Source organism: Epinephelus moara, chromosome 17 (assembly GCF_006386435.1).
Source record: "Epinephelus moara isolate mb chromosome 17, YSFRI_EMoa_1.0, whole genome shotgun sequence".
NCBI classification, from domain to species: Eukaryota; Metazoa; Chordata; class Actinopteri; order Perciformes; family Serranidae; genus Epinephelus; species Epinephelus moara.
In genome coordinates this window covers 19,869,793-19,896,388 of record NC_065522.1, presented here as the reverse complement: position 1 = coordinate 19,896,388, position 26,596 = coordinate 19,869,793, and the positions used below count along the sequence as shown (strand labels likewise).

General features: G+C 39.8%; 3 protein-coding genes and 2 long non-coding RNA genes across 6 annotated transcripts; 1 reads left to right on the top strand and 4 right to left on the bottom strand.

Annotated features, from left to right (window-relative positions):
- Positions 1 to 1,116: 1,116 nt before the first annotated feature.
- Positions 1,117 to 4,474, bottom strand: LOC126404534 (complement C1q-like protein 3). Of its 2 annotated transcripts, XM_050067814.1 has the most exons (4): positions 3,897 to 3,947; positions 3,568 to 3,780; positions 3,216 to 3,347; positions 1,117 to 1,769 (listed from the first exon to the last, which is right to left on the bottom strand). In XM_050067814.1, exons 2-4 carry the CDS (start codon positions 3,767 to 3,769, stop codon positions 1,489 to 1,491), a joined length of 615 nt encoding a protein of 204 aa, XP_049923771.1. In that variant the 5' UTR covers positions 3,770 to 3,780; positions 3,897 to 3,947; the 3' UTR covers positions 1,117 to 1,488. The 2 variants fall into 2 exon arrangements, with proteins under 2 accessions (XP_049923771.1, XP_049923770.1); XM_050067813.1 differs by having other exon boundaries at positions 3,568 to 4,474.
- A 3,603-nt stretch (positions 4,475 to 8,077) lies between these two features.
- LOC126404543 (complement C1q-like protein 2) lies at positions 8,078 to 11,585 on the bottom strand. The gene is made up of 3 exons (XM_050067825.1): positions 11,292 to 11,585; positions 11,023 to 11,154; positions 8,078 to 8,388 (listed from the first exon to the last, which is right to left on the bottom strand). Exons 1-3 carry the CDS (start codon positions 11,506 to 11,508, stop codon positions 8,108 to 8,110), a joined length of 630 nt encoding a protein of 209 aa, XP_049923782.1. The 5' UTR covers positions 11,509 to 11,585; the 3' UTR covers positions 8,078 to 8,107.
- A 132-nt stretch (positions 11,586 to 11,717) lies between these two features.
- LOC126404550 (uncharacterized) lies at positions 11,718 to 16,224 on the top strand. Its single transcript, XR_007571494.1, has 2 exons — positions 11,718 to 12,335; positions 14,728 to 16,224. It is a non-coding gene; the product is annotated as an uncharacterized LOC126404550 (long non-coding RNA).
- On the bottom strand, positions 16,033 to 19,264 carry LOC126404544 (complement C1q-like protein 2). Its single transcript, XM_050067826.1, has 3 exons — positions 19,099 to 19,264; positions 18,848 to 18,976; positions 16,033 to 16,924 (listed from the first exon to the last, which is right to left on the bottom strand). Exons 1-3 carry the CDS (start codon positions 19,184 to 19,186, stop codon positions 16,644 to 16,646), a joined length of 498 nt encoding a protein of 165 aa, XP_049923783.1. The 5' UTR covers positions 19,187 to 19,264; the 3' UTR covers positions 16,033 to 16,643.
- Positions 19,265 to 24,598: 5,334 nt separating this feature from the next.
- Positions 24,599 to 26,590, bottom strand: LOC126404548 (uncharacterized). The gene is made up of 2 exons (XR_007571492.1): positions 26,394 to 26,590; positions 24,599 to 24,910 (listed from the first exon to the last, which is right to left on the bottom strand). It is a non-coding gene; the product is annotated as an uncharacterized LOC126404548 (long non-coding RNA).
- Positions 26,591 to 26,596: the final 6 nt, after the last annotated feature.

Sequence of the window (26,596 nt, the reverse complement as noted above, 5' to 3'; positions counted from 1 at the left end):
CCATAAATTACAATATAATTATAACAATTATAATTATAATAACAATATAATTTGATTAAGCACCCCTAAATTGAATCCCATAATCCTTTCTATGCTGTCAGGACATTTGATAAACTAATTACCATCTAAGTTTAGTAGCCCAATAGCTGAAGGGATAAAAGACTTGTGCTAATAACGTTAGCATGTTATATTTATTTGGAAAACGTGTTTAGTGTAAGACAGTTGTTTTGTCAGTGAACCTTGTGAGCTGCATAGGCGTTTATAGCCCATTTTTGGGGGTGCTGAAGCACCCCTACGTTGAATCCCAGCACCCCTAAAATTTGAGAGATTTTTTGTATTTTTAATTTTTTTTGCTGTATGTCCCTTTTTAACAAGCTAGAAAAGTGTCAAAACCATACAGTACTTGGTTGCAACGTAATATATTAACAACAAAAATACAGATTTCTTAACTTCTACCACTCAATACCAACACATTATTATCATTACCGGTCCTCATTTTTGCTGCATTTAATCGTAGGTCACTGTTTATGTTGTCAGGTAGGAGTTAGCTGACGTTTTTTCTAGCTAGGAAATGTTACAGGTGGTCAGTACCACTGTCCTCTGTTTGAAATGGAATGAGAGAAGCAAGCTGTTGTGTCATGTGCATGTGTTAATATTAAAGCCAAGGTGCTACTGACCAGCTAACTGACTGGATGCCCATTAACATTATAACTCCAATTGTGTGTATTTATCATTATTATTTTGTCATAATAATAATGATGATGATGATGATGATGATGATGATGATGATGATGATGATGATAATAATAATAATAATAATAATAATAATAATAATAATAAATACAAATTAGGCCTTTAAGGGTTGCACACCCGGTGTTGAAACTACATCAGTAAGTAAAACAATATAAATAGGCTGGCCTTCCTAACACTGCATAGCACAGATATTAATTGCATCAAAATAATAAGTCAATAGGTCCACATGACTTGCTTTCAAACCTTTGTTGAACAGACAGCGCCATCTGGTGGTGTCAGAAAATAAAGACAGTGGTTCATGAGGCCTCATTTGGCCATCACTAACAACAAACTCCAATCAAGGTCAAGATCGTAATTCAACTTTATTATCTCCATGGTAACAATCAATTATATCATAAAAACATAAAACAACGAAAACATGGTGATAAAACTGACACAGTCCACACAAACAGACGTAAGCAGACTAAACACAAGCAGTCTGAACACCTACAACAGAACAATATGTTGGAGGCAGTAGTATCGTCTTTGTTTTTTGTTTTTTTACTTTCCAAACAGGCAATTTTGCAGTTGCAATTGTACAGAACTGAATGAAGCAACAAGTAAAGAAGACTTATGTAATTCTCAGACTTTATATTCTATGATCAACGGCCCTCTGTTTCATCAGATTTTAAAATACAACAATAATAGATGTATTTATGTTGTGATCTCAGAATGAACGGATATATACAACAGTTCTCACATCTGAGTGACCAAAGAGCCACTAAAAGTTGTATGGACGTCGGACCCATAAACATGTGTATTTGCGCGCATGAGCACGTACACCTGGTCTCCTGACTGCAGCTGCAGGAACGCTGCGTTTCCACCATTATCAGCTGTGTCGTAGCCACACTGGTGATCGTCTGTCATGACCATCACTTGATTGTTCTTGTACAGTAACAGCATCCCCGGACGGTGTCCATTAGCATGATAGAAGATGGTAAAATAATAAACACCTGCAACAGGTGCAGTGAAGATACCTGTGGAAACAACAGTGATATCAACAGTTGTTCTTTGAATTTATGAATTCAATGACTTCTTCCCTTCTTCCATAAATTTCAGTCAGTGGTCAATATGGAAAAGTTGGTCATTTTAGTGCAGAGCTGCCAGAGCTTTACATCTGTCCCACAGACGATAGGCCTACACACTTAAAAACAGCACCTGGAAGAAAATCAGCTCTGCACTCAGGATTTCAGGTAAATAGGCTATGATACAGTGCTGGTTAAGGTTGCTTAGCGACCTCAGACACAACCTCTTGAAAGCTGGCACAAAAAAGGCACAAAAGTAGTGCCCAGTGCCTGTGCATTTTCCAGGTGGTTCACATAGCGGCATGTGAATGGCCCCTTAGGGTGCTTTCACACATGCCTGGTTTGGTTTGGCTCAGCTGAACTCGAGTTCATTTGCCTTGCCTAAGTGCGGTTTGTTTGGGCAGGTGTGAACACAGCAGTCGCACCAAAACAACCAGATGCGCTCCAAAACAATCAGACCGAGACCTTCTTGAAGAGGTGGTCTCAATCTGGTTACAAAGGGTGGCTGTGGCTCAGAGGTAGAGCAGGTCGTCCACCAATCAAAAGATCAGCAGTTCCATCCCCGGCTCCTCCAGTCTGCATGTCGAAGTATCCTTGAGCAAGATACTGAACCCTAAGAAGCATTGGTGTGTGAGTGTGTTAAAAACTGAGTAGTAGGTTGTATGGTAGCCTCAGCCACCAGTGCATGAATGGGTGAATATGACTCATACTGTAAAAAGCGCTTTGAGTGGTCGGATGACTAGAGAGGTTTTATGCAAGTGCAGGTCCATTTACCATTACAAACAAACTCTGGTGCAGTTCATTTGAGGTGAGAACATGTTCCGACCTGGATCTGAACCAACTGCAGTCACATGACACATTGTTTGGGTTAAACATGAGCATGTTACAGTCCTGGAGGATTATTAATGTGCACCTCCTCCTGTACTGCTTTAATATGCACATTCAGCACATCCAATGCATCAAAACATTGTTTTCTAGTTGGAGCCGCGCCTCGTTTTCAAACTGTATGGTTTGACTAAAATGAACAATGACAGCAATATAGTCCACGATGAGCAGCGCTAAAATCAACCTGTGTAGTTGTCCCTCCATTGTGACATTAGAAAGTGTCACATTTATCTTGCAAGTGTACTCTTCTTCAATGTTTTGTTTACTTCCTGGATTTTTCCCACATGGAAATTCTGACCAGTCAACAGCAGCTTTCTCACACAAGGCATTTGATCTGGTCCGCATGTAAATGCTGCCGTGAGAACACGAACCAACTGTAGGCAATTATGTAGCTTTGTAAAAAAAAAAAAAAATTGTCCCTGATTCAGACTTAAGCAAGACAACTCTAGGTCTGAAAGTACCCTTCGACATCTGGATTTGTATACAGGGAGACTGCAGGTGACTGAGTATTACCTGTGTATGGACTGTAGGCATTACCAATGTTTGTTATCACTGTTCTGTAGATTAAAGTTGTGTCTGTGTTGAAGGGTCCAATGATTCTGTCTCCTCCTCCTGTTGCTGCACTGAATATCACCTTGGTTCTTTCTGTGTAAAAACAAAGTATCCTGATCACACAAGTATTTCCAGAGTCCCTCAGTGAGAAATGACACATCAGTTGTTTTCATGTAATTCTGACCAGCACCCATGTGAATTATGACTTATCTGTAAAGACACACATTCTATCACATGACTTCCATCTTTCGTTGTTTAGTTTGAATGAATGAATGAATGAATTCTTCAATAAAATCTTTAAATTTCACTTTACCTTTGTTTTTCAGTTCCCGAATTTGGTTTTCGTTGTCCTTCAACCTGGTTTCGCTGTTCTGCAGCCTGGTTTCACTGGCTGTCAATCTGGTTTCGTTGTCCTTCAACCTGGTTTCGCTGTTCTGCAGCCTGGTTTCGCTGTCTTTCAGCCTGGTTTCGCTGTCCCTCAGCCTAGCTTCTACAGCTCTGAGTTTTTCTGTCATAGCACCAAACTCTATCAAGAGATCACACATGTCAGGATGACATGATGCTGCTTTACCAGGTTTTTCTATTTCAGTAGTTTTAACATCATCCTGGGCCAAAGTCAAGCCACAAAACAACAAAACAAACCACAAAATGGTGGAATTCATCGTCCAAGTTGATTCAGCAGCTTTCATTCACTTACACTCTGACTAATGCCATCCCTCGGGCTGCTTTTATGTTGTTTTATGATGACCTGTTAATTTTTAACCTCCCATTTGACACGTGGCTTTATTATCTTGTTGTCAAGCTCAGCGCTGCGCAGGGTGTGGAGATGTATGCAGATGATAATGTAAATTATGAAGCTTGTAAACTCGGTTCAACAAAGATAAATGTAACTAATAGGTTGATGATCTACATCAATTTCTTAATGTTAAGAAGATTTTTTTTTGCCTTTTTTTTCTTACACATACCCCTTTTCCACCAAAATTAGCACGTGTACGCTATGTCTGGCCTGCTCGAAGCAGACACAAAACTCCTCCTTCATAGCAGCCTTTCTGAGGAGTAGACAAGTTTAGCACCAGCAGCTACAACACAAACACTGCCAGCTAACTTAGGCGGAATTTATACTTCTGGGTTGAATGACGCAGTAGCTACGTCATAGACTCTGCGTCAACATAGAGCCTTAGCTGTAGCCCGACATGCTCCTCTTCAGAAATATAATTACACTTTGCGACCTCCTGTCTATTTTTGTAAGCTGAAACCATTTCCCTCAGTGGAAACAAAGCTTTATTTATTTAATTTCACAGATAAGAAACAATACATTGTGAAGACAATAAAGCCTCCACAAAAATAGCATTTTAAGTCTTGTGTGTGATTTATCCTGGCTTCATATGAGCAGAGGAAATCTCAGCTCGTCACTAGGCTAATTTACACAATGTAAAATGCCATAGGCTTGTGCTAATAACATTAGCATGTTGTATTTGTGGGGAAAATGTGTCCAGATAAAGACAAGTGTTTGTCTGTGAATGCTGCGAGTTATAGTGAAGCCGATTTGTGTACTTGTGTTTGAAATTGTCTCTATTAAGCCATGTTTTAATGTGTGTTTAATGTGTGTTTTGAAGCCAACGTGGAAGTGATTTAAAAAGAATAATGCAGTCCATTGAATAAAGTTGAATAATGCCAGGAAAGCATGACTTTGATTCGCAGGTATGAAATGATAGAAAATGAATCAAGAAACTGTCACAGCTTGAGTGTCTTAAGTTGTGTTTTTATTTAATTTATTCATGTTGTTTCATGTTTTACTTTGAAACTAACATCTCCTCATTTCAGATCACTTCACTTCCTGCCCCTATGTGTTTTCCCTCCCTTTCTCGTTTGAATTCAAATGAATCCAAATTATAAAGCACTCCTATGTTTTCACTTTCTGGCTCAAAAAAGAGCCTTTTAACTCAACATTTCCTCTGTATGTGCTACTTATTTTACACTGGGACATAAACAGTGCAGAGATGACCCAAATTATCCATTGCAAGCAGTTGTATTTATTAAACAATCGCACAAAATACACACATTTGATTTACATTAATACACTTCTCACTCTAACTAATCAATAATTGCTTGTTTGATTTCTGCATGTGGCTACTTATCAGGTCAGCAAGTTTGGCATTACAAAGCTTGCTGTTTTATTGTGCAGTGACTCAACTGCAGATTTCATTGCATTTTGTCTGTTGGATTGTCGAGATTTTAACAATCATTGTATTAATTCTTTATGTCTATATGGGCTTTGTTTACACTTTAAATATTATTTAAATGTCCTCAAGCTTTGGTTAGCAACAGACAATGAGATGAGTGTAGTGATTTCAGATTAAAGTCAGTTTTCACCATCACAATTATAAAATAAAGCAGTAAACTTAACAGCGAGGACTCATTGTCATTCATTTCTTTGAATTTACAACAGGAGAAACATAATTCTTGCTGAGCTCACTTTGAAGTCTAGTGGTAATAAATCCATCAGATTACTGGCAGGCACATCAACAGAAGACAGGCTACAGATATGATCCATGACATGCAGGATAAACAAGCATGAAAAAGGTTGTGTGCTATCAGCCTGGCGTCCTGTCCAGGTATACCACCACTCTCCCTCAATGTCAGCTGGGATCAGCTCCAGTAACCTTGCGACACTCCAAAGGATGAGAGAGTATCAATAATAGAGGACTTTAAATCACCTTTGTGTATGAAATGTGCAATAAAAATAAACTTGCCTTCATAAAAACAGAAGTGAAGTAGATTTCCTGCACTGCTTCCCTTTACTGGCTTGGCACAGCAGATGGTGCTGTTTACCACCCGGGAAGTGACTCCAAAGAGAAATGGGGTCACCAGACTATCACAGGGCTGACACATAGAGATAGACAACCATTCACACTCACATTCACACCTACGGACAGTTTAGAGTCACCAATTAACCTGCATGTCTTAGGACTGTGGGAGGAAGCTGGAGTACCTGGAGAAAACCCACGCTGACACGGGGAGAACATGCAAACCCTGCACAGAAGGGCTCCCCCACCCTGGGTTCGTTCCATTTCTATACCATGGTTGTACATTACATCTCAAATCTTTGTTTATCCAGCTAACAAGTTTTTAAATTTTATATTATGTGAATGCAAATTAATTTTACTTAACATTTAATTAGTTTAATAAGGGGGAGCAAACCTGTGCACCATTTTGCATTCTCATTTTTTAGTTGAAAAGGTCCAGTGTGTGACATTTGGGGGGATCTAGTGGCATCTAGCTTTGAGGATTGCAGATTGGTAGAATTCCCCCAGTGTTCATTTTCCTCATTTTCCTGTCTCTTCCTCTCCAAAACAAAAAGTCCAGGTGATTTAAACCAGAAAAAAAATGAATAAAGCAGTTTTGTGTAACAAATCAGTGATTTTCAAAGCTGCTGGACGCAGATTTGCTTCGAAAGCAGGATTAATACTTGTGCGGCAGAGCCTATGCCATAGCCTACTCACATGGCCTACCCCATTGTGAGCATTTATACTTGTGTGGTGGTGTGTCTGTGTCACTCTGCAGTTACACCTCCAAAACACTAGTCGGCAGCAGAGGTTTCTGTGAAGTGCTGTAAAGTTTAGTTGATTCAACACACACATTAAACACACATTAAACATGGCCTAATAGAGACAATTTCAAACACAAGTACACAAATCAGCTTCACTATAACTCGCAGCATTCACAGACAAACACTTGTCTTTATCTGGACACATTTTCCCCACAAATACAACATGCTAATGTTTTTAGCACAAGCTTATGGCATTTTACATCATATAAATTAGCCTAGCAGCTAGCGAACTTTTCCTCTACTCATATGAAGCCAGGGACAACAGCAACATTTAACAAAGGTAATGTTACGAAATTCGGCTCCATTACAACTCACAAGGTTCACTGACAAAACAACTGTCTTATACTCAACTCACAAGGTTCACTGACAAAACAACTGTCTTATACTTAACACATTTTCCAAACAAATATAGCGTGCTAACGTTATTAGCACAAGCCTATGGCATTTTACATTGTATAAATTAGCCTAGTGACAAGCTGAGATTTCCTCTGTTCATATGAAGCCAGGATAAATCACACACAAGACGTAAAATGCTATTTTTGTGGAGGCTTTATTGTCTTCACGATGTATTGTTTCTTATCTGTGAAGTTAAAGTAAATAAAAGCCTTGTTTCCACTGAGGGAAATGGTTTCAGCTTACAAACACAGACAGGAGGTCTGCGTCACCTCAATTTGTAGTTACATTTTTGGAATGGTGCATGTCAGGCTACGGCGTAGACTCTACGTTGACGCAGAGCCCACATTGTAAGTACGGCATTGATTTGATGCAGACTGCGTGTGACTGCGGAGACAGATGCGAAAATGTGACTAGCTCTATCTGGAGTCAGTGTTTGCCTTGTCCATTCTGGCTTCTGTAGAAACATGATGGTGGATATGGCCATTTCTATAAACCAGTACTCGCTGCCTGTGTAGATAAAAACTGTTCATTGTAAAGTAACAAACACAACAGTTCTTCTTGTCAGGTGATTATACACTTAAGAGAAAATACGTATTATATTTCATTCCATTTGTGCTAGTATATCCCCCTAAATCCTACACACTGAACCTTTTAATCGAAAAAAAACACAGAAAATATTTATATAACAGACAACTGCGAAGAATAGAAAACTGATCTTTTGTATTTGTTTTGTTTGTCTTAAAGAAAAATGTGCACTGCATTCTCGTGTCCTGCATCTCAGAACCCTTCTTTAATAAACATACTTGACACATAATGATAAGTGAATCATATCTTTATTGACAGTTTCTCAATCCTGATTGACCAAAAAACCGCTGAAGGTGGTGACGAGATCGTTTCCCCAAACATGCGTGTTTGTGTCTAAACGCACGTACACCTGGTCCCCTTGCTGCAGCTGCAGGAACACTGCGTTGCCTCCGTTATCAGCAGTGTCGCCCGATGAGCGGTGGTCAAAGGTCTGCACAACAGGGTTGTTGTTCTTTATGAGGTTTAGGCTCACTATGTGTGATCCTCCAGCATGATGATAGAAGGTGAAGTAGTAAACGCCTTTAACAGGTGCAGCGAAGATCCCTGTGGAAACATTTTATTCCAACAGTTAACAGCTTTGTAAAAGTCCTTGGACTCTTTTTGAAGAGGTCAGTAACATTTTAAAGTGCTCTTTTAATTTATTGCAACGTGCTATGGAAATTAAAGTTATTTAATACATATACTTAAGGCCCTGAAGCTCTTTCTATCATAGCATTAATACGACACGTCAGAAATAAAAAAAATTCCTAACGAAGAATTTTAGATAATTTCATGTCAAAACAAGATTGTTGCTCACAATAATAATGCTAGCATGTTAATGTTTAGCAGGTATAATTTTCAACATATTCACCATGTTGGTTTAATTCTAACTATTATCAATCAATCAATTTTATGTATAAAGCCCAATATCACAAATCCCAATTTGCTTCAGAGGGCAAATTACTAAACACAAAGTAGAGTTGAGGCTGTTTATGAATGTCATTAGTTCTGCAGATATTCAGTCATAAACCAAATAAAAGAACAAAATAAAATATGTGTCAGATGATATGATTTTTTTCCTCCAAACCAGAAATATCAACCTCATAAAGATACGTTTGCTATCCTAACGGTAATTCATCTCACTGTTGTTGCTGTTAGCATGGCTAAAAATCAGTCCCTCCACAATTTACAGGCTGTTTTTGGGATTATGGCGGCCTGAAATGCCTGATTTCACTTCAGCTTTTCTAAAAAAGTGCATTGCATGCTGCCATGTTTAGATGTTTTTTTGGGGAGGGTTTTTGTAACAAAATTTTGGGAGAAAGTGAAAATTGCAAAAATCGTTGTGCTGTCTTGGATTTGGAGCTTCTTATTATGAGTATTCAGTGTTTCCTACAGCTAACACAGCACAACCAGATCTCATCCCTGCTCTTCATAATTTGCCGCTTGAAGAGAAGCCCCGCAGAAGCAATTAACATCCAACACTGAGCGATTAATCTCACACCAACATCCGAAAGGCTCGACTCATCGTTAAACCAGTTAATAATCATTGGGTAACGTTAGCCATGTGATGCTAACAGTTAGCCCTGTCATGAGTGATGGCCAAATGAAGCCTCATGAACCACTGTCTTTATTTTCTGACCCCACCAGATGGAGCTCTTGGTTTAAAGATAAAGGCTGAAGGACTTGCAATGAAGTGTGCTTTCAAACCTTTGTTGAACAGACAGTGCCATCTGGTGGCTTCAGAAAATAAAGACAGTGGTTCATGAGGCCTCATTTGGCCATCACTACGATGAGCAAAGCTGTACAATGACATGAGATTTCACCTATTTTAAATAGTCAAATTTGCAGTAAAGTTGTGGTAATTTGAACAAATTACAAGGTCCAACAGAATTCACAGGAATTTACTGAATTTGCTTTTATTGTTTTGATTACATCACACTAAAAAACACACAAGGCTACAACAAAAATTGTTAAATATCAAGATGGCTTAAATCTGTTAGATTGTTTTCCTCTGCCACTGATATCTGCACTCAATTCCAAGCCTACATTGAGTTACAAGTCCTGAAAAAGTCATAATGTGCTCTTCACCAAATGTTATGCCATTTTAATAAAATAGTAAAATTTGTTAAATTTACAAAAATCATGAAGCTTTTTTAAAATTTGTATTCGTTCAAACACGTTTGTTAAAAAGTTACTTAGCTAGTTCAGTCACTATGACTGCTCATTTTTTCAGCTGAAATGTTATTGTAGTGATGTAAAAAGAGCCACCAGATGGCAGAAGCTATGTTTTAAGTACTGCATGCAAACTATGCAAGTCACTGAATCCTCCACAACAAGTTTCTGCAAATGTTTCACAATAAAAACCTATAAAGAAAATTAAGGGATTCTCTTAACCAAAATTGTAATAAGCTTTTAATTTTAAACAGTTACAGGAAGTGTTGAGTTTGAAATGACAGTGCGATGCATTAATTTATCAAGGCAAACAGGAGCGGATTCAAATTAAAATATAATTTATATTATATAATATAATAAATAAATAACGGCCGGTTTATAATGTAGTCTGTTTCAAATGAAGCTGGTACTCCCTGCAGTTGTGAGTAAAGCCCCGCCACTATTTTTTTTTTATTTTATTCCTCCATTATGAAGAAATAACATTGTTTGCTAGCTTGATGCTAATGGCCGAACTCAGTGGGTTGATAAAGTGCCTCTGCTGTTTCACGCCATAATTTTTCCCTTTTTACTCTGCTGAAATAACGTCTAGAGGAAATATAAATAAAACTGGGGAGTTGTTGCCGTACAGTTGTCCGCGGCAGCAGATCGCTCTGTGTTCCTATTGGTCAAAGTGAAGGCTGTGACAAGAGCAGTCGTCAATGACAAAAAGGAAATCAAACATGCTAGACTTTCTGTTGGAACGTCATGAGGAGTCCCAGACGTGGGATCAGTTGCCATCTACTGTGACACACTACACGAGATGAAACAATGGATTATCACGTATGAAACTCATTGTCTTTCACGATCCAAGTACGACGCTGCGTCGGGCTATAATCAGGCTGATATTGTGCAGTGTGAACCAGAATCGGAGTCATAATTGCTTTGGTCCATACTTCATGATTGTTTTTCAAAGGCAAAAGGTTGCATATTTAATCACAGGAGGCCCAGATGATTGTAAAAACTGGTCTTAAATGTGTAAATACATACCAGTAAACTGATTGTAGCCATTGCCGATGTTTGTTATCACTGTTCTGAAGACTAAAGTTGTGTCTTTGTCGAAGGGTCCGATGGCTGTATTTTCTCCTCCTGTTGCTGCACTGAATACCACCACGGTCTTCTCTGTGTAAAGCAAAACATTATGATCATAATCACATTATTTTCCGATTGTATTTACATACACCATTTCATTTTGTTTATCCCATCACTCAAGGAAAATCAACACTTAAATCTTTAATTCAGTCAGAGAAAGAGTTTACCTTTGCTCTTAAGTTCTTGAATCTGGGTTTCACTGTCCTTCAGCCTGGTTTCCACAGCTCCAAGTTTTTCTCTTAAGGCACCGAACTCTTTCAGGAGATTACACATGTCAGGAAAGCATGATTCAATTGTTTGTTCTGTTTCAGTATTAGCACTGTCCTCCGTGGCCAAAATCAGGCCGCAGAACAGTGACACGAACAATAAGACGGTAAAATTCATCCTCCAAGCTGACTCAGTGTCTCTCAGTCACCTAAACTCTGTCCGCTGTGATCCCTTGGGCTGCTTCTATGTTGTTTAAAGTTGATCTATTAATTTTTAACTCCCTCTTTAGAAACAAGACTTATTATGCAATGAGAAATTTGTATTAACCACCGTATATTTACTGGCAGTTGGTTAACCTTTGATATTGTGGAGAAATGCAAACACAGATGTTCCTCAGCTTTTCATTGATCTCACACTAACTTTGCAAAGACTCACGTGTTTCATGCTGCACTGTAGCAAATCAGCCAAGAATTAAAATTACATTAGTTTCAGGAAAACATTTGAACTTTAAATCCCCCTTTAAATCCAATTCAAGGTAACCTGGACTTTAAACCAGGCATGATTGACACTACATACAGCACTTGGACATCCCAGGGAATAAAGAAAATGTGATTTATTTGAGGGGACATCCTTGTTATCATCCTTGAACACATCCAAATGAAATATAAACTCCCAAGCTGCCACTTTAGATACCTACAAATCAGAAATTTTGTGACAAAAAAAAATCCATATTACTGCCATAATATCACAGATAGAGCAGTGACTGCTTCAGTGTCCAACTCAATTGTGTTATGTGTTAAATGCCCCAGCTGCTGCAAAAACATGGTAAAATGGACTTGGTGTAAATATTGATGAGGATGAATGGGATTTGATATGGAACCATATAAGGATATTGGTGTGTAATCGTCCCCAATTGTTACAATATAAAACCCTGCACCGCTTGCAAATCTCTCCCAGTAAAAGACTGAAAATGAAGCCCCAAGTTTCACCTCTATGTCTAAAATGTAAAATCTCAGTAGGAACTTATACATATTGTGATTGACTCTGTCCTAAAATTCAAGCATATTGGGTAGACATTCTACAGGATATGAGAAAAAATCTTGTACCCTGTTTACACCTTGCATTAACGTGTGTTTTTTGTGATCGGATAGCAGTCGGATTGCTCTTGACCACATAAGTACTGGTGTAAATACACTTAAAACGCTTTGAATGCAGATTGTTATCTGATCTGCCAAACCACTCCTGAAGGTGGTCAGGGACGCATTGTGACCACATCGAAAACAAGTGTAAATTCAAATGCATCTCCAATCCACATGAAACAACTCTATGGGCAGAAATAAGTAAGCGAGGTGCGCCAGCTGGACACAGGAAGAAGACAACAATAACAACCCTCACCGGGTAGCGACTGCCAAGAAAAAGAAAACACGGATGATAGCCAAGGATGGAGTCAAGGCGAGACTAAGTGTCTGCTGGCAGCCAACATCTTGTTGTTGTTGTTGTTGTTGTTGTTGTTGTTGTTGTTGTTGTTGTTGCAGCGCACAGGATATGACGTTGTCTGCTGCTGGAAATGTTTGCAGAAGAAGAGGTGGAGTATGTGACGTCAGCGGAACGGAGCGTGATCGGATAGCAAACGGATCTGGATGTGGACACCAGAGACGCATATGATGACCAGGTGTAAATGGATGTGGTCAAGCGCTATCCAATTGCAATCCGATCACAAAAAACGCATGTTGATGCCAGGTGTAAAGGGGGCCTTGGTGTTACTTTGTGTATGAATCCTGTCTCTTTACTCCTGGGTCACCCGTGTTGAGATGCTATTGTTGGTTGCTCTAGCAGACTGTACGATTTTCTTGCATATGCTGCGAGGTAGACTATCTTTTTGTCATGGATTAGTGACAAACCACCTTATGAGGCAAACTGGCACAAGATAATCATGGCGTACTTTCCTTGCGAATACCTGACCTGTTTGGTTCACTCCACAAAGGGATGGTTGACGAAAATTCAGACTCCATACCTCAGTTTCTCAAACTATTCTGTGGCTTCAACACTTGCAAGCATTTTGCTTGATTGACGTGCACGGTCTCATTTAGAAGTCTTCGAAATATGGAGCATGGGCAGTGACTTGCGGCTTCAGGTACCAATGAAAAAAGGCGTCCTTTAACGTCGGCACGATACGCAGCAAGTTACCGTTATAATTTAACTTTCACACGAGAGAGCGGTGTTCATGTCCCGTAAGATTCTTATGCCAAACCCTGTTCTTTTTTCCTAAACCTCACCACTTCTTTATGTTGCCTAAACCTAATTGACCTATGACTAAGCCACGCCCCCTCCACTCACTCGGACAAACTATCAACATTCAGTGACCGGCGCTATGGCAGGTGTCACAGTACACAGCATTTCGCAGGAGGCAATAGATGTTTTTTGGGGACATAACAATCAGATGTCATTGAGAAGTAACCAAAAGGGCCAAAACTACGCATTGGAGGGATATATTCATCATTTTATTGTTGAGAAGGTCGATGAAAAGCTTAGATTGCAAGCCAAAATTTACAGGTCACAGTGTACACTTGTGAACCGCATCTCGTTGCCGTTACCATCAAAGACAACAAGTTAAAGTGCCACTGAAGTTAAGCTTTTTGGCTCAGAATATGAGAAAAGGATAACGGCCTTTTTACCATCTTTACCAAAAGTGTCTCTTCGTTAGTTTGGTGTTACAGTATTTACATTGAATCATTCAGCATAACGTTTGCCAACCTTTGTTATCTCTGCGATTACAGATAAATTAATGAAGCTAAGCTCCAGAAGTTAACGTTAGCTTAACTAGAGCCCTTTGGACAACAGCTAACAATGATGTACGATCACCAAAGTACAAAACTAGAACAAAATAGGCTAATGAACTCCCAGCCAACAAGATGACATGATGAACAACGCAGCTAGGAGCTAACGTTAGGCTAACTTTAGCTAACGTTAGCTAGAGATGTTAAAGATAACTTTATATTTCTTTCCAGCAAAGTGACAATATGTTGCCTCAAACACGATGTTGACTTACCTTAGAACAGATGTAGACATCTTTGTTAATCTTATTCACGTTGAGTTGATGTTGTGGTCTAACGTTACCACACAACTTTATCCAAAGGAGACACTTTTCTCGGTTGAGATGTGGTTTAAAGTGTAAAAAAATACACCCCATCACCCAGCCTCTCAGGATACCTTGTGTCGGAGTTGCATGTACCCCATGCACACTGTTTGACCATTTTTAAACTCCAAATCTCCGAAAAAGCTCATAAAACCGAACGAAACTGACTTCCATAATGCATTTCAATGAACGTCCAGGCAGAGAATGTCCGAGCGTATGGGAATGGCTATACGCACTGTGATTGGCTCATCACGTTTGAGGGCGGGACTTAGCCATAGGTGAATTGTGTGTGTTATTGTTGAAGGAAAAAGAAAAGTCAATTTGTGGTGTTGTACCGACAAGGTGCTCTTTTTTTTTTTTTTTTTTTTTTTATAAGACTGTATGTATGTAAGGGTGGCACGATGGTATAGTGGTTAGCACTGTCACCTCACAGCAAGAGGGTTCAATCCCAGGAGGGAGCCCTTCTGTGCAGAGTTTGCATGTTCTCCCCGTGTCAGCGTGGGTTTTCTCCAGGTACTCCGGCTTCCTCCCACAGTCCAAAGACATGCAGGTTAACTGGTGACTCTAAACTGCCCGTAGGTGTGAATGTGAGTGTGAATGGTTGTCTGTCTCTATGTGTCAGCCCTGTGATAGTCTGGTGACCTGTCCAGGGTGTACCCTGCCTCTTGCCCAACGTCAGCTGGGACAGGCTCCAGCCCTCCCGCAACCCTCAAGAGGATAAGCAGTTACGAAAATGGATGGATGGATGTAACCGGTGGACTCTAGTGAAGTCTGCCTTGTGTTAATATAAAGAGGCCCTGATCGTGGATATCTTTCGAGGCAATCTCAGTTTATTCCTCTCCTGACAACAAGCGGCAAAAACAAAATCCTCCGTCAAACACAACTATACAAACTCCAGCCCCTACTACTAAGCCACACAAGCTTATGTTGGCATAAAATGAACTTATAAACACAGCTGAATGAACATAGAAATTACCATGAGAGCCATGTTGCTTACCTCTCCCACAGAGCACAACAGCAAAAGGGGAGAGGAAAGGTGGGAGACACCCTTTTATAGGTGGGGTATCCCCAAAGGGTCAACGCAGGGGTACAGAACTTGTATCAAACTTGGAGGCCCAAGCGTGTCAGGTAGTAATTTTGTGGAATTATAACACTCAACATTACAAATGTACATTTGACTTGTCGCACATATTACTGCTATATAATTGACCCTGTTTCATGTAAACGTCAAATTTCCTGTGAAAACAGAATGTATCTTGAAAGAAGAGAAGTTGACACGGTGTCCCGGAACGTCCACAACCAACGCACCCAGGGTACCTTGCACATCGTGTGTGGACGACGAAAGTCCATGAGCAAAATGTCAATATGTCACGAGGTGCACCTATGGACTGTACTGTTGTGTTGATGTTTTGTCATTTTTATCCTCGATTGTTGTGCCAATCCACCACCATTTCATTCTCACCTTCTGGCCTGAAGAGGCCTCTATCACAACATCTGAGTGTTAATAATCTTACATCAGGACATAGACAGTGCAAAGATTACAGATTTGATCCAAAGCAAGCAGCTGTGTTTTTTACTACTTTTTAATACTTACACAAAGTTCACACATTTCGTTTTCATAAACACATTTCTCACATAAAATTCATTGATAATTCCATTTTCCATTTCTATGTGTCTACTGTATCAGGTCAACTATTTGTCCAAATCACAACAAACAAAAAGCTAAACAAACATCATGCATGCAATAAAATCTAAAACCTTTCCACACCCTTGTTGTTGGCCAATCCCCATTTACCTCTTTTGCCCGTGACCACCTACTCAGGCTGTGTCTTGTTCTTGTGATTAGTTTTCTGTTTATATATACACCTGTGTGCTTCCCTTCGTTCCTTGTCACAGTTTGTCTGTGTTGATCCCTGTGTTTTTGGTGTTGCTCCCCGCTCAGTTTCCCTCCCGTTGTCTTGTGTAACCATATTACCCTGATTGGTGTTTGGATCTTCTTTCATTTTAGTTACCTGCCTGTTTTTCATCATCTTTATTAAAGATTCATGACAATCAGCGCAACTGCCTTTGGTTGATTTTAAAGTCTAATTGTAACACACTTTTTTACATATATATGTATGCAAGTTTTGATTCTTTATCCCAACAGAGTGGTAAATAATTGTGTAGTTGTCTGTTCTCACATTTGACTGACCAAAAAACCACTGAAAGTTGTGTGGTAGTTGGATCCCCAAACATGCGTGTTTGCACTCATGCGCACATACACTCTGTCCCCTTGATTCAGCTGCAGGAACACCGCGTTTCCTCCATTATGAGCCATTTCATGGACTGCTGAAGGATTCTGTGTGACGATCATGGGCTCGCTGTTCTTGTAGAGATACAGTTCTGTCCCAGGCTTTCCTCTAGCGTGATGGAAGATGGTAAAGTAATAAACACCTGCAACTGGTGCAGAGAAGATACCTGCGGGGAAACAAGAGGGTGTCGTACTCATTTCATGGGTTTCTTTTCTTTCTCTTTTACCTGGAAGTGATCTAGATGTCTCACACATTAGTTTACACACATTTTCACAAATTTCATCCTGACATGTTTAGTGTCTTTGGAAATGTTAGGGTCTCAGTTAAGATGTAAAATAAGGTTCTGTGGATTTGAATAATTGGCTACACATCATGACCGCCTACTGTGTCATGACCTACCAGCAGGTCACTTGTTAGGTGTTAAACTGCTGCTGTAGTTCTCATTACCAGGTCATCAAATACAGATGCTTTGTCACGCCCCTCAGTGTGTGATATCAGCACCAAAGGCGTTTAGTGTCTTTATGAGACTCTCTGGGCTTTCAGCTTTCTCCAGTGTAAACTTATCTGCTGCAACACATGACACTGAGAGCAAGTGACGCTGTCTGAAGACATATTTTCATAACGGTTCATGTGATATCTTATGACAACACATTCTCACTCTGACCTCGCCACATATCAATGTTTGGTCATGGACTTTCCACGTCCAGATACAACGTGCAAGGTACACTGGGTGCGTTGGTTGTTGACGTTCTGGGACACCGTGTCAAGTTCTGCCTGTTACATGCATTGTCTTCTTTCAAAATACACTCTTTCACAATAAATGCACTACGTTAGTACAACATTGCAAATTTACGGGGTTTTTTTCCTTCAACAATAAATGCACATGGTTGGGTTTAGGCAACAAAAACACGTGGTTAGAGTTAGGAAAAAAGATATTAAACGGGATGCAAATACTGCTCTCCTAGGTGAAAATCAGTGATGCAAACACTGATCTTCTGGGGGAAAGTCCTGTGTTTGTTTGACACATCAACCACCCCAACCTGCCTCCTTATGTGGACTTTTGCCCTCGATACTACTTCCTTCTTCACTTCCGTCAGTGCATTGGTCATATGTGGACTTTCACTCTCTATACTACTTCCTTCTTCACTTTCGTCAGTGCATTGGTCATATGAAAGCATCCTTCCTGATGACATGGGTTTCACTGGTTCATGATCACTGGGTGCATTACTTTTTGTAGGTATACGTATAAACTGCATGAAAACAGCCTAAATATCAAGAGTGAGAAAGTCCATGTACGGCGGGAGGAAGAGGATGGCGATGGATCAAACAAAACAAGACTTGCTCAGTAGTTCGTGCACTGTGTGACACTGCAAGTCAGTGTTGTATTAATGTAGCATTGCATAATTTGGGTATGGTCGTTCTGCACTGATGTCACTCACGTCACGTATTTATGTTACATCACATAAAAAAACACTTGATGTTTTATCTAAACCTAACCAAGTAGTTTCCGTTTCACAACATTAACCACATGTTACAAAGTGTTTCAAATGTGCGTCACATAAATACGTTAAAGCACTGGTTCCCGTGGTCCAAAAGTGGGTCTCGGGTCCATTCTGAATGGACCGCAAGTGACTAGCAAATGTGTCAAGTTTGTAAAATAACACTTTGTTTTTAAGTACAGTGATTTTCCTGCAAAGAGCTTTTATTCTGAATTGCCATTTCCTGCTGTAGATTGAGTGACTATGGACAGATACTTGACAGAGAAGGAAAACTAGCTTGACGATATGGCCAAACGCAAGTACGACGCTTAATGTATTAAACTGTGTGGACCCTCAGGACCCTGTGGTTGGACCAGTTGGGAACCACTGCAGTTAAGGGTACCCTGTGTGTCACTTTCAGATGCAGGATATTTGATGCCCTTAGAATGAGAAACGGTTTGATTATACAATTTCTAAGTGTTTAAGTGTTGGATTACAGACAAGGATTGATATGGTTTATTTATTCATTTATGTTATGACATTATAATATAAAACACAGCTCACTAACCAAATTAAACAACCTGACCAAAGGTCTCCTATGATGCCCTTACCTGTGGCTCCACTGTAGGCATTTCCGATATTTGTAATCACCCTTTGGTAGATGAAAGTTGTCTCTGTGTTATAAGGTCCAATGTCTCCTCTTGGCCCAGCCTCAGCACTGAATATCACCTGTGTTCTCCCTATGGAAAGCAAAAATATTCCCGTCACATTATTTTGTATTTCTACATTCCAGCACAATTCACACATCGCTTAACAAATGTTTCAATAAACTCTTCAAAGCAATCAAAAAGTTGCACTCTACCTTTTTTCTTCAGCTCTGCAATCTGGTTTTCACTGTTCTTCAGCCTGGTTTCCAGATCTGCCACTTTTTCTATCACTTTCTCACACATGTTGGAATAGCAGTATTTTCACCCAACCAGAAATAGCAAGTTGATTCAAGACTGCTCAGAGGACTGGTCAGTCTCCTCATCACATCAGGCTGCTTTTTATAGGGTTTGGTTAATGATGACGTCTGCACTTTGAACATCCCACTTGGCACATGCCTCCATGTGTTTGCTGCTGTAGGTCTGATCAGATGCCCTATGATAAGAAAGAATGCCGGTATTGAAGTGTGCATTTGTGCATTGTGTAATATTTTTTTGTGTTTTGTAATGTATTTTTGTTTTGTTTTTTAAAAAGTAAATTTGGATTTCTTTTATCATTTTGTAAAAGAGGAAGAACTCTCTAAAAGGTAAACACATAAGTTCCTCATTTGGCGATGTAAACTGGCAGTCCTGACAAATAATTGATTGATATTTTCCAAGAAGGAAGGACTGCAAGACTGTTTCACTTTACTGTTTTACTTTACTGGCTGCAGAGGAATGATACAGGAAACCATAAATATCAGAAACGTGGCACAGAAGGGACACAAAGGCTCAATTCTTCCCCGTTTTGACAAAAGCAAGATTTATTACAAAAGACAGGCAGGGTTCGGTACACAGAGAATCAAACAAGACAGGCTAAGGTATCCAAATCGTGAGGCAAAAGCTAGATCAATGACAAAACTGTGATTACCGGCAAGATGAGACAAGAAAGAGTGCTGGGACGAAGACTGTGACGTACGACGAACTGGCAACAAGACAGGGGAAGACATGAGGATTAAATACATGAGGTGATAGGGGGTGATGAGACACAGCTGGGGAGGAACAATCAGGAAACAGGTGTGACAGCGCCAGACAGAAAGTAAAACCTACGGAGACAAGGAGAGACAGGTGAATCTTCAAAATAAAACAGGAAGTACAGGACAAGACACAAAACATGAACACGAAATGGGTAACTTAACTAACTGAAACCAGGATCATGACAATAAAAGCATATTGTATGTATTTCCACCAGGCAATACCCCATATAATTATTAGTCACTAATTCATGTATGACCCACGTAATCGGGAGGGCAACAGTATCAAGGGGGAAACGCAGGTGGACAAAAGGAAATTAAGGGGGTGAAAAGTCCGAGTACGGTGGGGGGAAAGGAACGTGTACGGGTTGACTAATCACTGACTTTCACCTGGGAGGCTTGCTTTTATGTTGCGTAAATGTAACCACATGCGTTTGTTGAGAGAAAAAAAAAAAAAAGTCAATTTGCTGTGTTGCGCTCACTTAGTACATTTATGCATGTAATGGGCGGTGGTGTAGTAGTAAGCACTGTCGCCTCACAGTAAGATGGTTCCTGGTTCGATCCCAGGAGTTTGTATGTGTGGAGTTTGCATGTTCTTCTCATGTCAGCGTGGGTTTTCTCCAGGTACTCCAGCTTCCTCCCACAGTCCAAAGACATGCAGGTTAATTTGTGAGTCTAAATTGTCTGTAGGTGTGAATGTGAGTGTGAATGGAATATTTGTCAGCCCTGTGATAGTCTGGCGACCTGTCTAGGGTGTACCCTACCTCTCACCCAATGTCAGCTGGGATAGGCTCCAGCCCCCCGAGGAGACCCCCAAGAGGATAAGCGGCTATGGAAATTAATGACTGTCATGTACCAAGTAGAAACTTTACATTTCCTGTGAAAACAAACATGCAAGAGGCTCAAGTTGAAACAGCATCCCAGAACTTCAACAACAAACACAACACCTTGCACGTTAAATGTAGACATGGAAAGTCCATGACCAAGCAATGATATGTGATGAGATTGGAGTGAGAATATATTAATCTTTACGTTCAAACCTCATTCCTGGGCTGCTAATTCATTAGATATCATACAAACTATTGTATGTATTGTAGGCTGTTCTCATGCATTATTTGTATGTATACCACTTTTGTTGCTTGTGCACGCTGAGGAAGGGTTTCACCCGAAACGTTGGTGTGGCAATAAACATTATAATTGGAGTGCTGTCCTGTACCTTTTGTACACATTTTTTTTACATTTTTCATTGAGGATTCAGCACCCATTCATACTTCTGAGGGTTGAGCGTGTTTGTTTGGACTTCTGATTGTATGTATACCTACAAAAAGTAATGTAATGCAATTGTAAATAAACCCTTGTAATCTTGAGCCAGGAATTGGTGTGTAACCAACGTAATCCAAGATTACAAGAAGAGGTTGGGATGGTGGCCGGGTCTCAAATCATAGGACTTTCCCCCAGAAGTTCAGTACATGAGGTCATTCATGGGGCACTAATTCAACAAATATCATACGAACCATTGTATGTGCATTTTTGTAAGATACTACACAAACCAATATATGAGGATACATTGGTTTTCTTTCATAAACATATCAGAGTACAGCATAAACCAAAAAAACCCAGAAACCATTTTCCATTACGGCTAAAGTTTAATGCAAGGTCACAAGGTTTCACTTCATGTGAAGAACTGAAAAAGGGGACCTTTTCTGAGAAAATTCTTGTAAGAGTACTGTCTCAGTTCATTGTATAACTGTTTACTGCCCCCCAAACACCAAATACGGTCTGCTTAGCTGAGTTCTTTTACTTCCCCTGAACCGCGATGCCCTCTTCTAACAGGGAAATTGGAGGTTTCAGTATTAATGTTTTTGAGAATCCCCGAAATTCATCATCAGTGATTTTTTGACATTTTCAGCCACTATATGCTCTCTTTTCCAAGTCATTTCAGATAAATGAATGCCTAAAATTTGCACATCATGTCGGAAAACATGATAGTTGCCAAGGAATAAAATAATTATATTTTATATCCAACTGTTCCCTCACTGTGTCCATTCCCAAAACGGTGACACAGCAAAATTGTTTAATATTACTATTTTTTTTACTTAATAAGATATAAATTTGGTGTACAAAGAAACTGATCAGTTTTGTAATACTATGTTGGAGTAGAGTTCATAGAATGAATTTTTAGCCCGACAAATCTCTGATTTGAATCAATGTGTTAATAATCTGGGCTGATAGCAAATCAAGATCCCCAACAAAATCAAGTAAATGTGGTCTGTAATACTCTGAATTAAACTTAAGGCCAGCAGAAAAGCATTTAGTCAATTACATTGTATTACTTTAGGGAACAGCATAGGTTAAACAACATGGTTATATGATATTATCTGAATGACACAAACTTTAAGGTATTTTGAAAAACTGCGAATGACTCATTAAATCAGTTATGGTTTCTTTGATCGCTCCAACGTACTGTGGGGGGAATTTCTGATCTCTTGTTTATTCCTACTTGTATACATGCTTCACGTTATATTCAGTGTTATCAATGTTTGACAGAAGTGCAGGATTCCAGTGTAATTGCCTCCCACCCAGGGAGGGGTCAGACAGTAAATGACACCCGCCCAGGCAGAGACTCACCCGAACTTCTTATTTCACTCTGCCAAGAACACTGGACTCCTATAAGCTGTGGGCAAACAGGAAGAGTGGGGGGGCTCAGCTTGATGTTCTGCTCCACTGGAGCCTTTCTTTTGGCTTTGTTTGTAATTTGATTGTGTGTCCTATGAAACAAAGAAAACCTAACCAACAGATTATCTTCTTTGATCTCACTGAGGTGGCTTATTGAAAATATCCACCACAAATACATGCCAACGAGCGCTGACCTACGGGGATGTGTGCATCTATCAGACTTGGAATTTTGGTGGACTTAAATAAATTGGGTCTGACTGTAAAACTGCCGATTAACTACCATGTACTGTTTACACTGTTTCAGTTATGAACATAATTTGACCAATATTTGATTAATGAAGCCCTCAAGACTGAATGAATAAAGTAAGAAAACATATGTTTGTTCACTCATGATTTGATCTTATGATTTAACATCTTGCACTAATTCCTGTAGTGTTTGGTTTACTTTTCTATAATCATTCATTGGAAGGCATTTTGTAGCCCCAGACACACACGTGACTACCTCTGCTTTTCAAAGTAAGGTCTGAACATAATGTTGATATGAAATACATGTGGAAATATGTATTAAACAGAAAAATATAGAAAGAAGTTCCACTAATGCTGGCTACACACTAGAGGATAAAAGGCCCGATTCAATGCCCGATTCCCCTCGGGGGGGGGGCGTGGCCCGATTCGAGGCTTGTCTCAACCAACTATTTGTCCAAATAATTTTCAAGTGCGCGGTGTCAATACGATTATTTCACTGCTCCCGTTCGAATCGGAGCCTGCCCAATCTCGAATCGTAAGTATCAGATATTTACGACTCTTGATCGGGCTGCCTCTGACGGACCAGGACCAGGACGTGCCATCCCTGGATGTTCGTGCAGAGCTCACAACAAACATGGCAGCGAAGAGAAACCGAACATGTCAATGGAGTATCCAGAAAGAAGATGTGCTCGTCGAGTTATGGCAACAGCATGAGTGCCTGTATAATGTGTCGAGAAACATACCACAACAGGACAGATAAGGAAAAGGCATGGGTCAAAATTGCGGCGGCATTGGGTCTAACAGGTGAGTGAATGAATTCTAACAAATGCTAAAGCTAACAAAGTAGCTGCTGTGAAGTCGTTAATACCGAATCGTCTAGTGTGTGGGTCAGGCGATTGAAATGTTAAAAATCCATTGCAATTGTCTTTATGTCTGTGGTCTCATGTTTTTAAAATCGGTTATGATTTGAAAATCGGCAGCATTAGTTGTGAGGGGAAAATACTTCATTTGCAATGGGACAACATCTGCAATTACTAACTGATGGATGACGGTTGCAGGTTTGTTGTTGCTGACACTGGAACTAGGGTTAGGGTTAGGTTAGGGTTGAAAAGGTCAGGCATTTACCCCAAATCCTTCATTGGTCGCAATGTAAAACTGGACTAAATCTAATAAACTAAATTTAATTTAAAACCCAACAACCAAACATTGTGTTGGGGGCAGCAATTTTGTCTATTTATTTTCTGAACAAATTCAAAGNTTACTAACTGATGGATGACGGTTGCAGGTTTGTTGTTGCTGACACTGGAACTAGGGTTAGGGTTAGGTTAGGGTTGAAAAGGTCAGGCATTTACCCCAAATCCTAAATTGGTCGCAATGTAAAACTGGACTAAATCTAATAAACTAAATTTAATTTAAAACCCAACAACTAAATCTAATAAACTAAATTTAATTTAAAACCCAACAACCAAACATTGTGTTGGGGGCAGCAATTTCGTCTATTTATTTTCTGAACAAATTCAAAGTTCAGCTTTCCAGTGTAAAGAACTAAATAAAGCAACTGATGAAGAAGACCAATCTCATTTTTAAAATCTTTATTTTATGAGCAACAACCTTCTCTTTCATCAGATATACAGTGTGATAACTCTCATATCTGAGTGACCAGAAAACCGCTGAAGGTTGTGTGGATGTTGGATCCCCAAACATGTGAGTTTTCATGCAAGGCCNCTTTCATCAGATATACAGTGTGATAACTCTCATATCTGAGTGACCAGAAAACCGCTGAAGGTTGTGTGGATGTTGGATCCCCAAACATGTGAGTTTTCATGCAAGGCCACAAACACCTGGTCTCCTGGCACCAGCTCCAGAAACACGGCATTTCCTCCATTATCAGCTGTGTCATCATCTGACCGGTGATCATGGGTTCCTACCTTGAGTTCGTTGTTCTTGTACAAAAATATTTTTGCCTCGTATTCTCCTCCGGCATGAAAGAAGATAGAAAAGTAATAAACACCTGCAACAGGTGCAGCGAAGACACCTGTCAAAACAAGAGCATGTTGGTTAGTTTTTCTTTTCTTTTCTTTTCTTTTTTTTTAGCTAGCTGAGGTTAAATCACTTGATTTTATTGTATTCATTAACACTTTCTGTAAAAAGTCTCAATAACACTGATGCAAAAGAAAACCTGCAGTTGACTGTGAGGCGGAATTTATACTTCTTCGTTGAATCGACGCCATAGCTTGATGTGCACCTCTCCAGAAATGTAACTACAGGCAGTGACGCCGACCTCCTGTCTATTTTTGTAAGCTGAAACCATTTCCCTCAGTGGAAACAAAGCTTTTATGTTATTTAATTCAACAGATATGAAACAATAAATTCTGGAGACAATGGGTGCGGTTACATGATGGCTTCTCATTTGGAATGAAATAAATCTGAATGAAATCATTCAGTATAAAAGTTTTTCCAGGTAGTTTACATGGGAAATATTCATTCCGAAAGAGGGTTTACATGGGAGATCAGTTTAATCGCCTTTATTCGGGTCCATGCAAGGTTTGGGGCAGGGAAGGTTTAGATTGGATAGGGGGCGGGGCGGATGTTACGTGTTTACGTTTACCGGAAGAAAACACTGTAGTCCTCGTTCCGGATAACAAGATGCTTGACGATGCCGTTCTTAGTGCCTTTTTTCGGGCTTGTTTTGCCTATATTCTTGAAGCAGCAGTACGACAACAACCTTGTTCTGCTAATGCTTCGTCTGTTGTTGAGGAGGAGAAGGGAGGTAGACGGTCGAAGAAGGGAGATAGAAGATGTCTTGTGTTGTGCTATATACGTCATCGAGCCAGAAGGGCGAGGAAACGAGCATGCGCAGAAAGACCGGAATGAACTTAAAGAGCAATGAGTGTATACAAGTGCGAGAAATTCTTTCATTCGGAATTAGAAACGTAAATATTCCAGCCCCTTTACATCGGAATGATTTTCATTTGCATTGGCCTTTTTCATTCCGAGTTAGGTGTTTACAAGATCACTTTTAATAGGAATGAACTTTCATTCCGAATGAAAAGGGAATTAAACTGTCCATGTAAACACACTCAATAAAGCCTCCACAAAAAAAGCATTTTAAGTCTTGTGTGTGATTCATACTGGCTTCATATGGGCAGAGGAAAAGTTTGCTAAGGCTAATCTACACAATGTAAAATGCCATAGGCCTGTGCTAAAAACATTAGCATGTTGTATTTGTGGGGAAAATGTGTCCAGATAAAGACAAGTGTTTGTCTGTGAATGCTGTGAGTTATAGTAAAGCCAATTTTGTATGTGTTTGAAACTGACTCCATTAAGCCATGTTTAACATGTGTTTTGAACCAATTAAACTTTACAGCACTTCACAGAAGCTCCACTGGCGACTAGTGTTTTGGAGGTGTAACTGCAGAGTGACACAGACACACCACCGCACAAGTATAAATGCTCACAACAGTGTAGGCTAAGGTGTAGGGTTTGCCACACAAGTATAAATCCCGTTAAAGTCTTACCTGTAGATGAATTGTAGGCATTACCAATGTTCGTTATCACTGTTCTGTAGATTAAAGTTGTTTCTTTGTTGAAGGGTCCAATGGCTTTATCTCCTCCTCCTGTTGCTGCACTGAATATCACCTTGGCTCTTTGAGTGTAAAACAAAACATTCTGATCACAACAATGAAAACAATGAAAAATGTAAGCATCAGCTGTAATACTG

Excerpts from the sequence above, each read along its gene's own strand:
- LOC126404534 (XM_050067813.1), bottom strand. The coding sequence starts at position 3,943 with ATGAAAGCTGCTGAATCAACTTGGACGATGAATTCCACCATTTTGTGG. Across the intron at positions 3,348-3,567 it reads TCGGGAACTGAAAAACAAAG|AAAGAACCAAGGTGATATTC; the intron begins GTAAAGTGAAAT and ends GTTTTTACACAG. Across the intron at positions 1,770-3,215 it reads TGCCTACAGTCCATACACAG|GTATCTTCACTGCACCTGTT; the intron begins GTAATACTCAGT and ends TTGTTTCCACAG.
- LOC126404543 (XM_050067825.1), bottom strand. The coding sequence starts at position 11,508 with ATGAATTTTACCGTCTTATTGTTCGTGTCACTGTTCTGCGGCCTGATT. Across the intron at positions 11,155-11,291 it reads TCAAGAACTTAAGAGCAAAG|AGAAGACCGTGGTGGTATTC; the intron begins GTAAACTCTTTC and ends TGCTTTACACAG. Across the intron at positions 8,389-11,022 it reads TGGCTACAATCAGTTTACTG|GGATCTTCGCTGCACCTGTT; the intron begins GTATGTATTTAC and ends ATGTTTCCACAG.
- LOC126404544 (XM_050067826.1), bottom strand. The coding sequence starts at position 19,186 with ATGTGTGAGAAAGTGATAGAAAAAGTGGCAGATCTGGAAACCAGGCTG. Across the intron at positions 18,977-19,098 it reads TGCAGAGCTGAAGAAAAAAG|GGAGAACACAGGTGATATTC; the intron begins GTAGAGTGCAAC and ends TGCTTTCCATAG. Across the intron at positions 16,925-18,847 it reads TGCCTACAGTGGAGCCACAG|GTATCTTCTCTGCACCAGTT; the intron begins GTAAGGGCATCA and ends GTTTCCCCGCAG.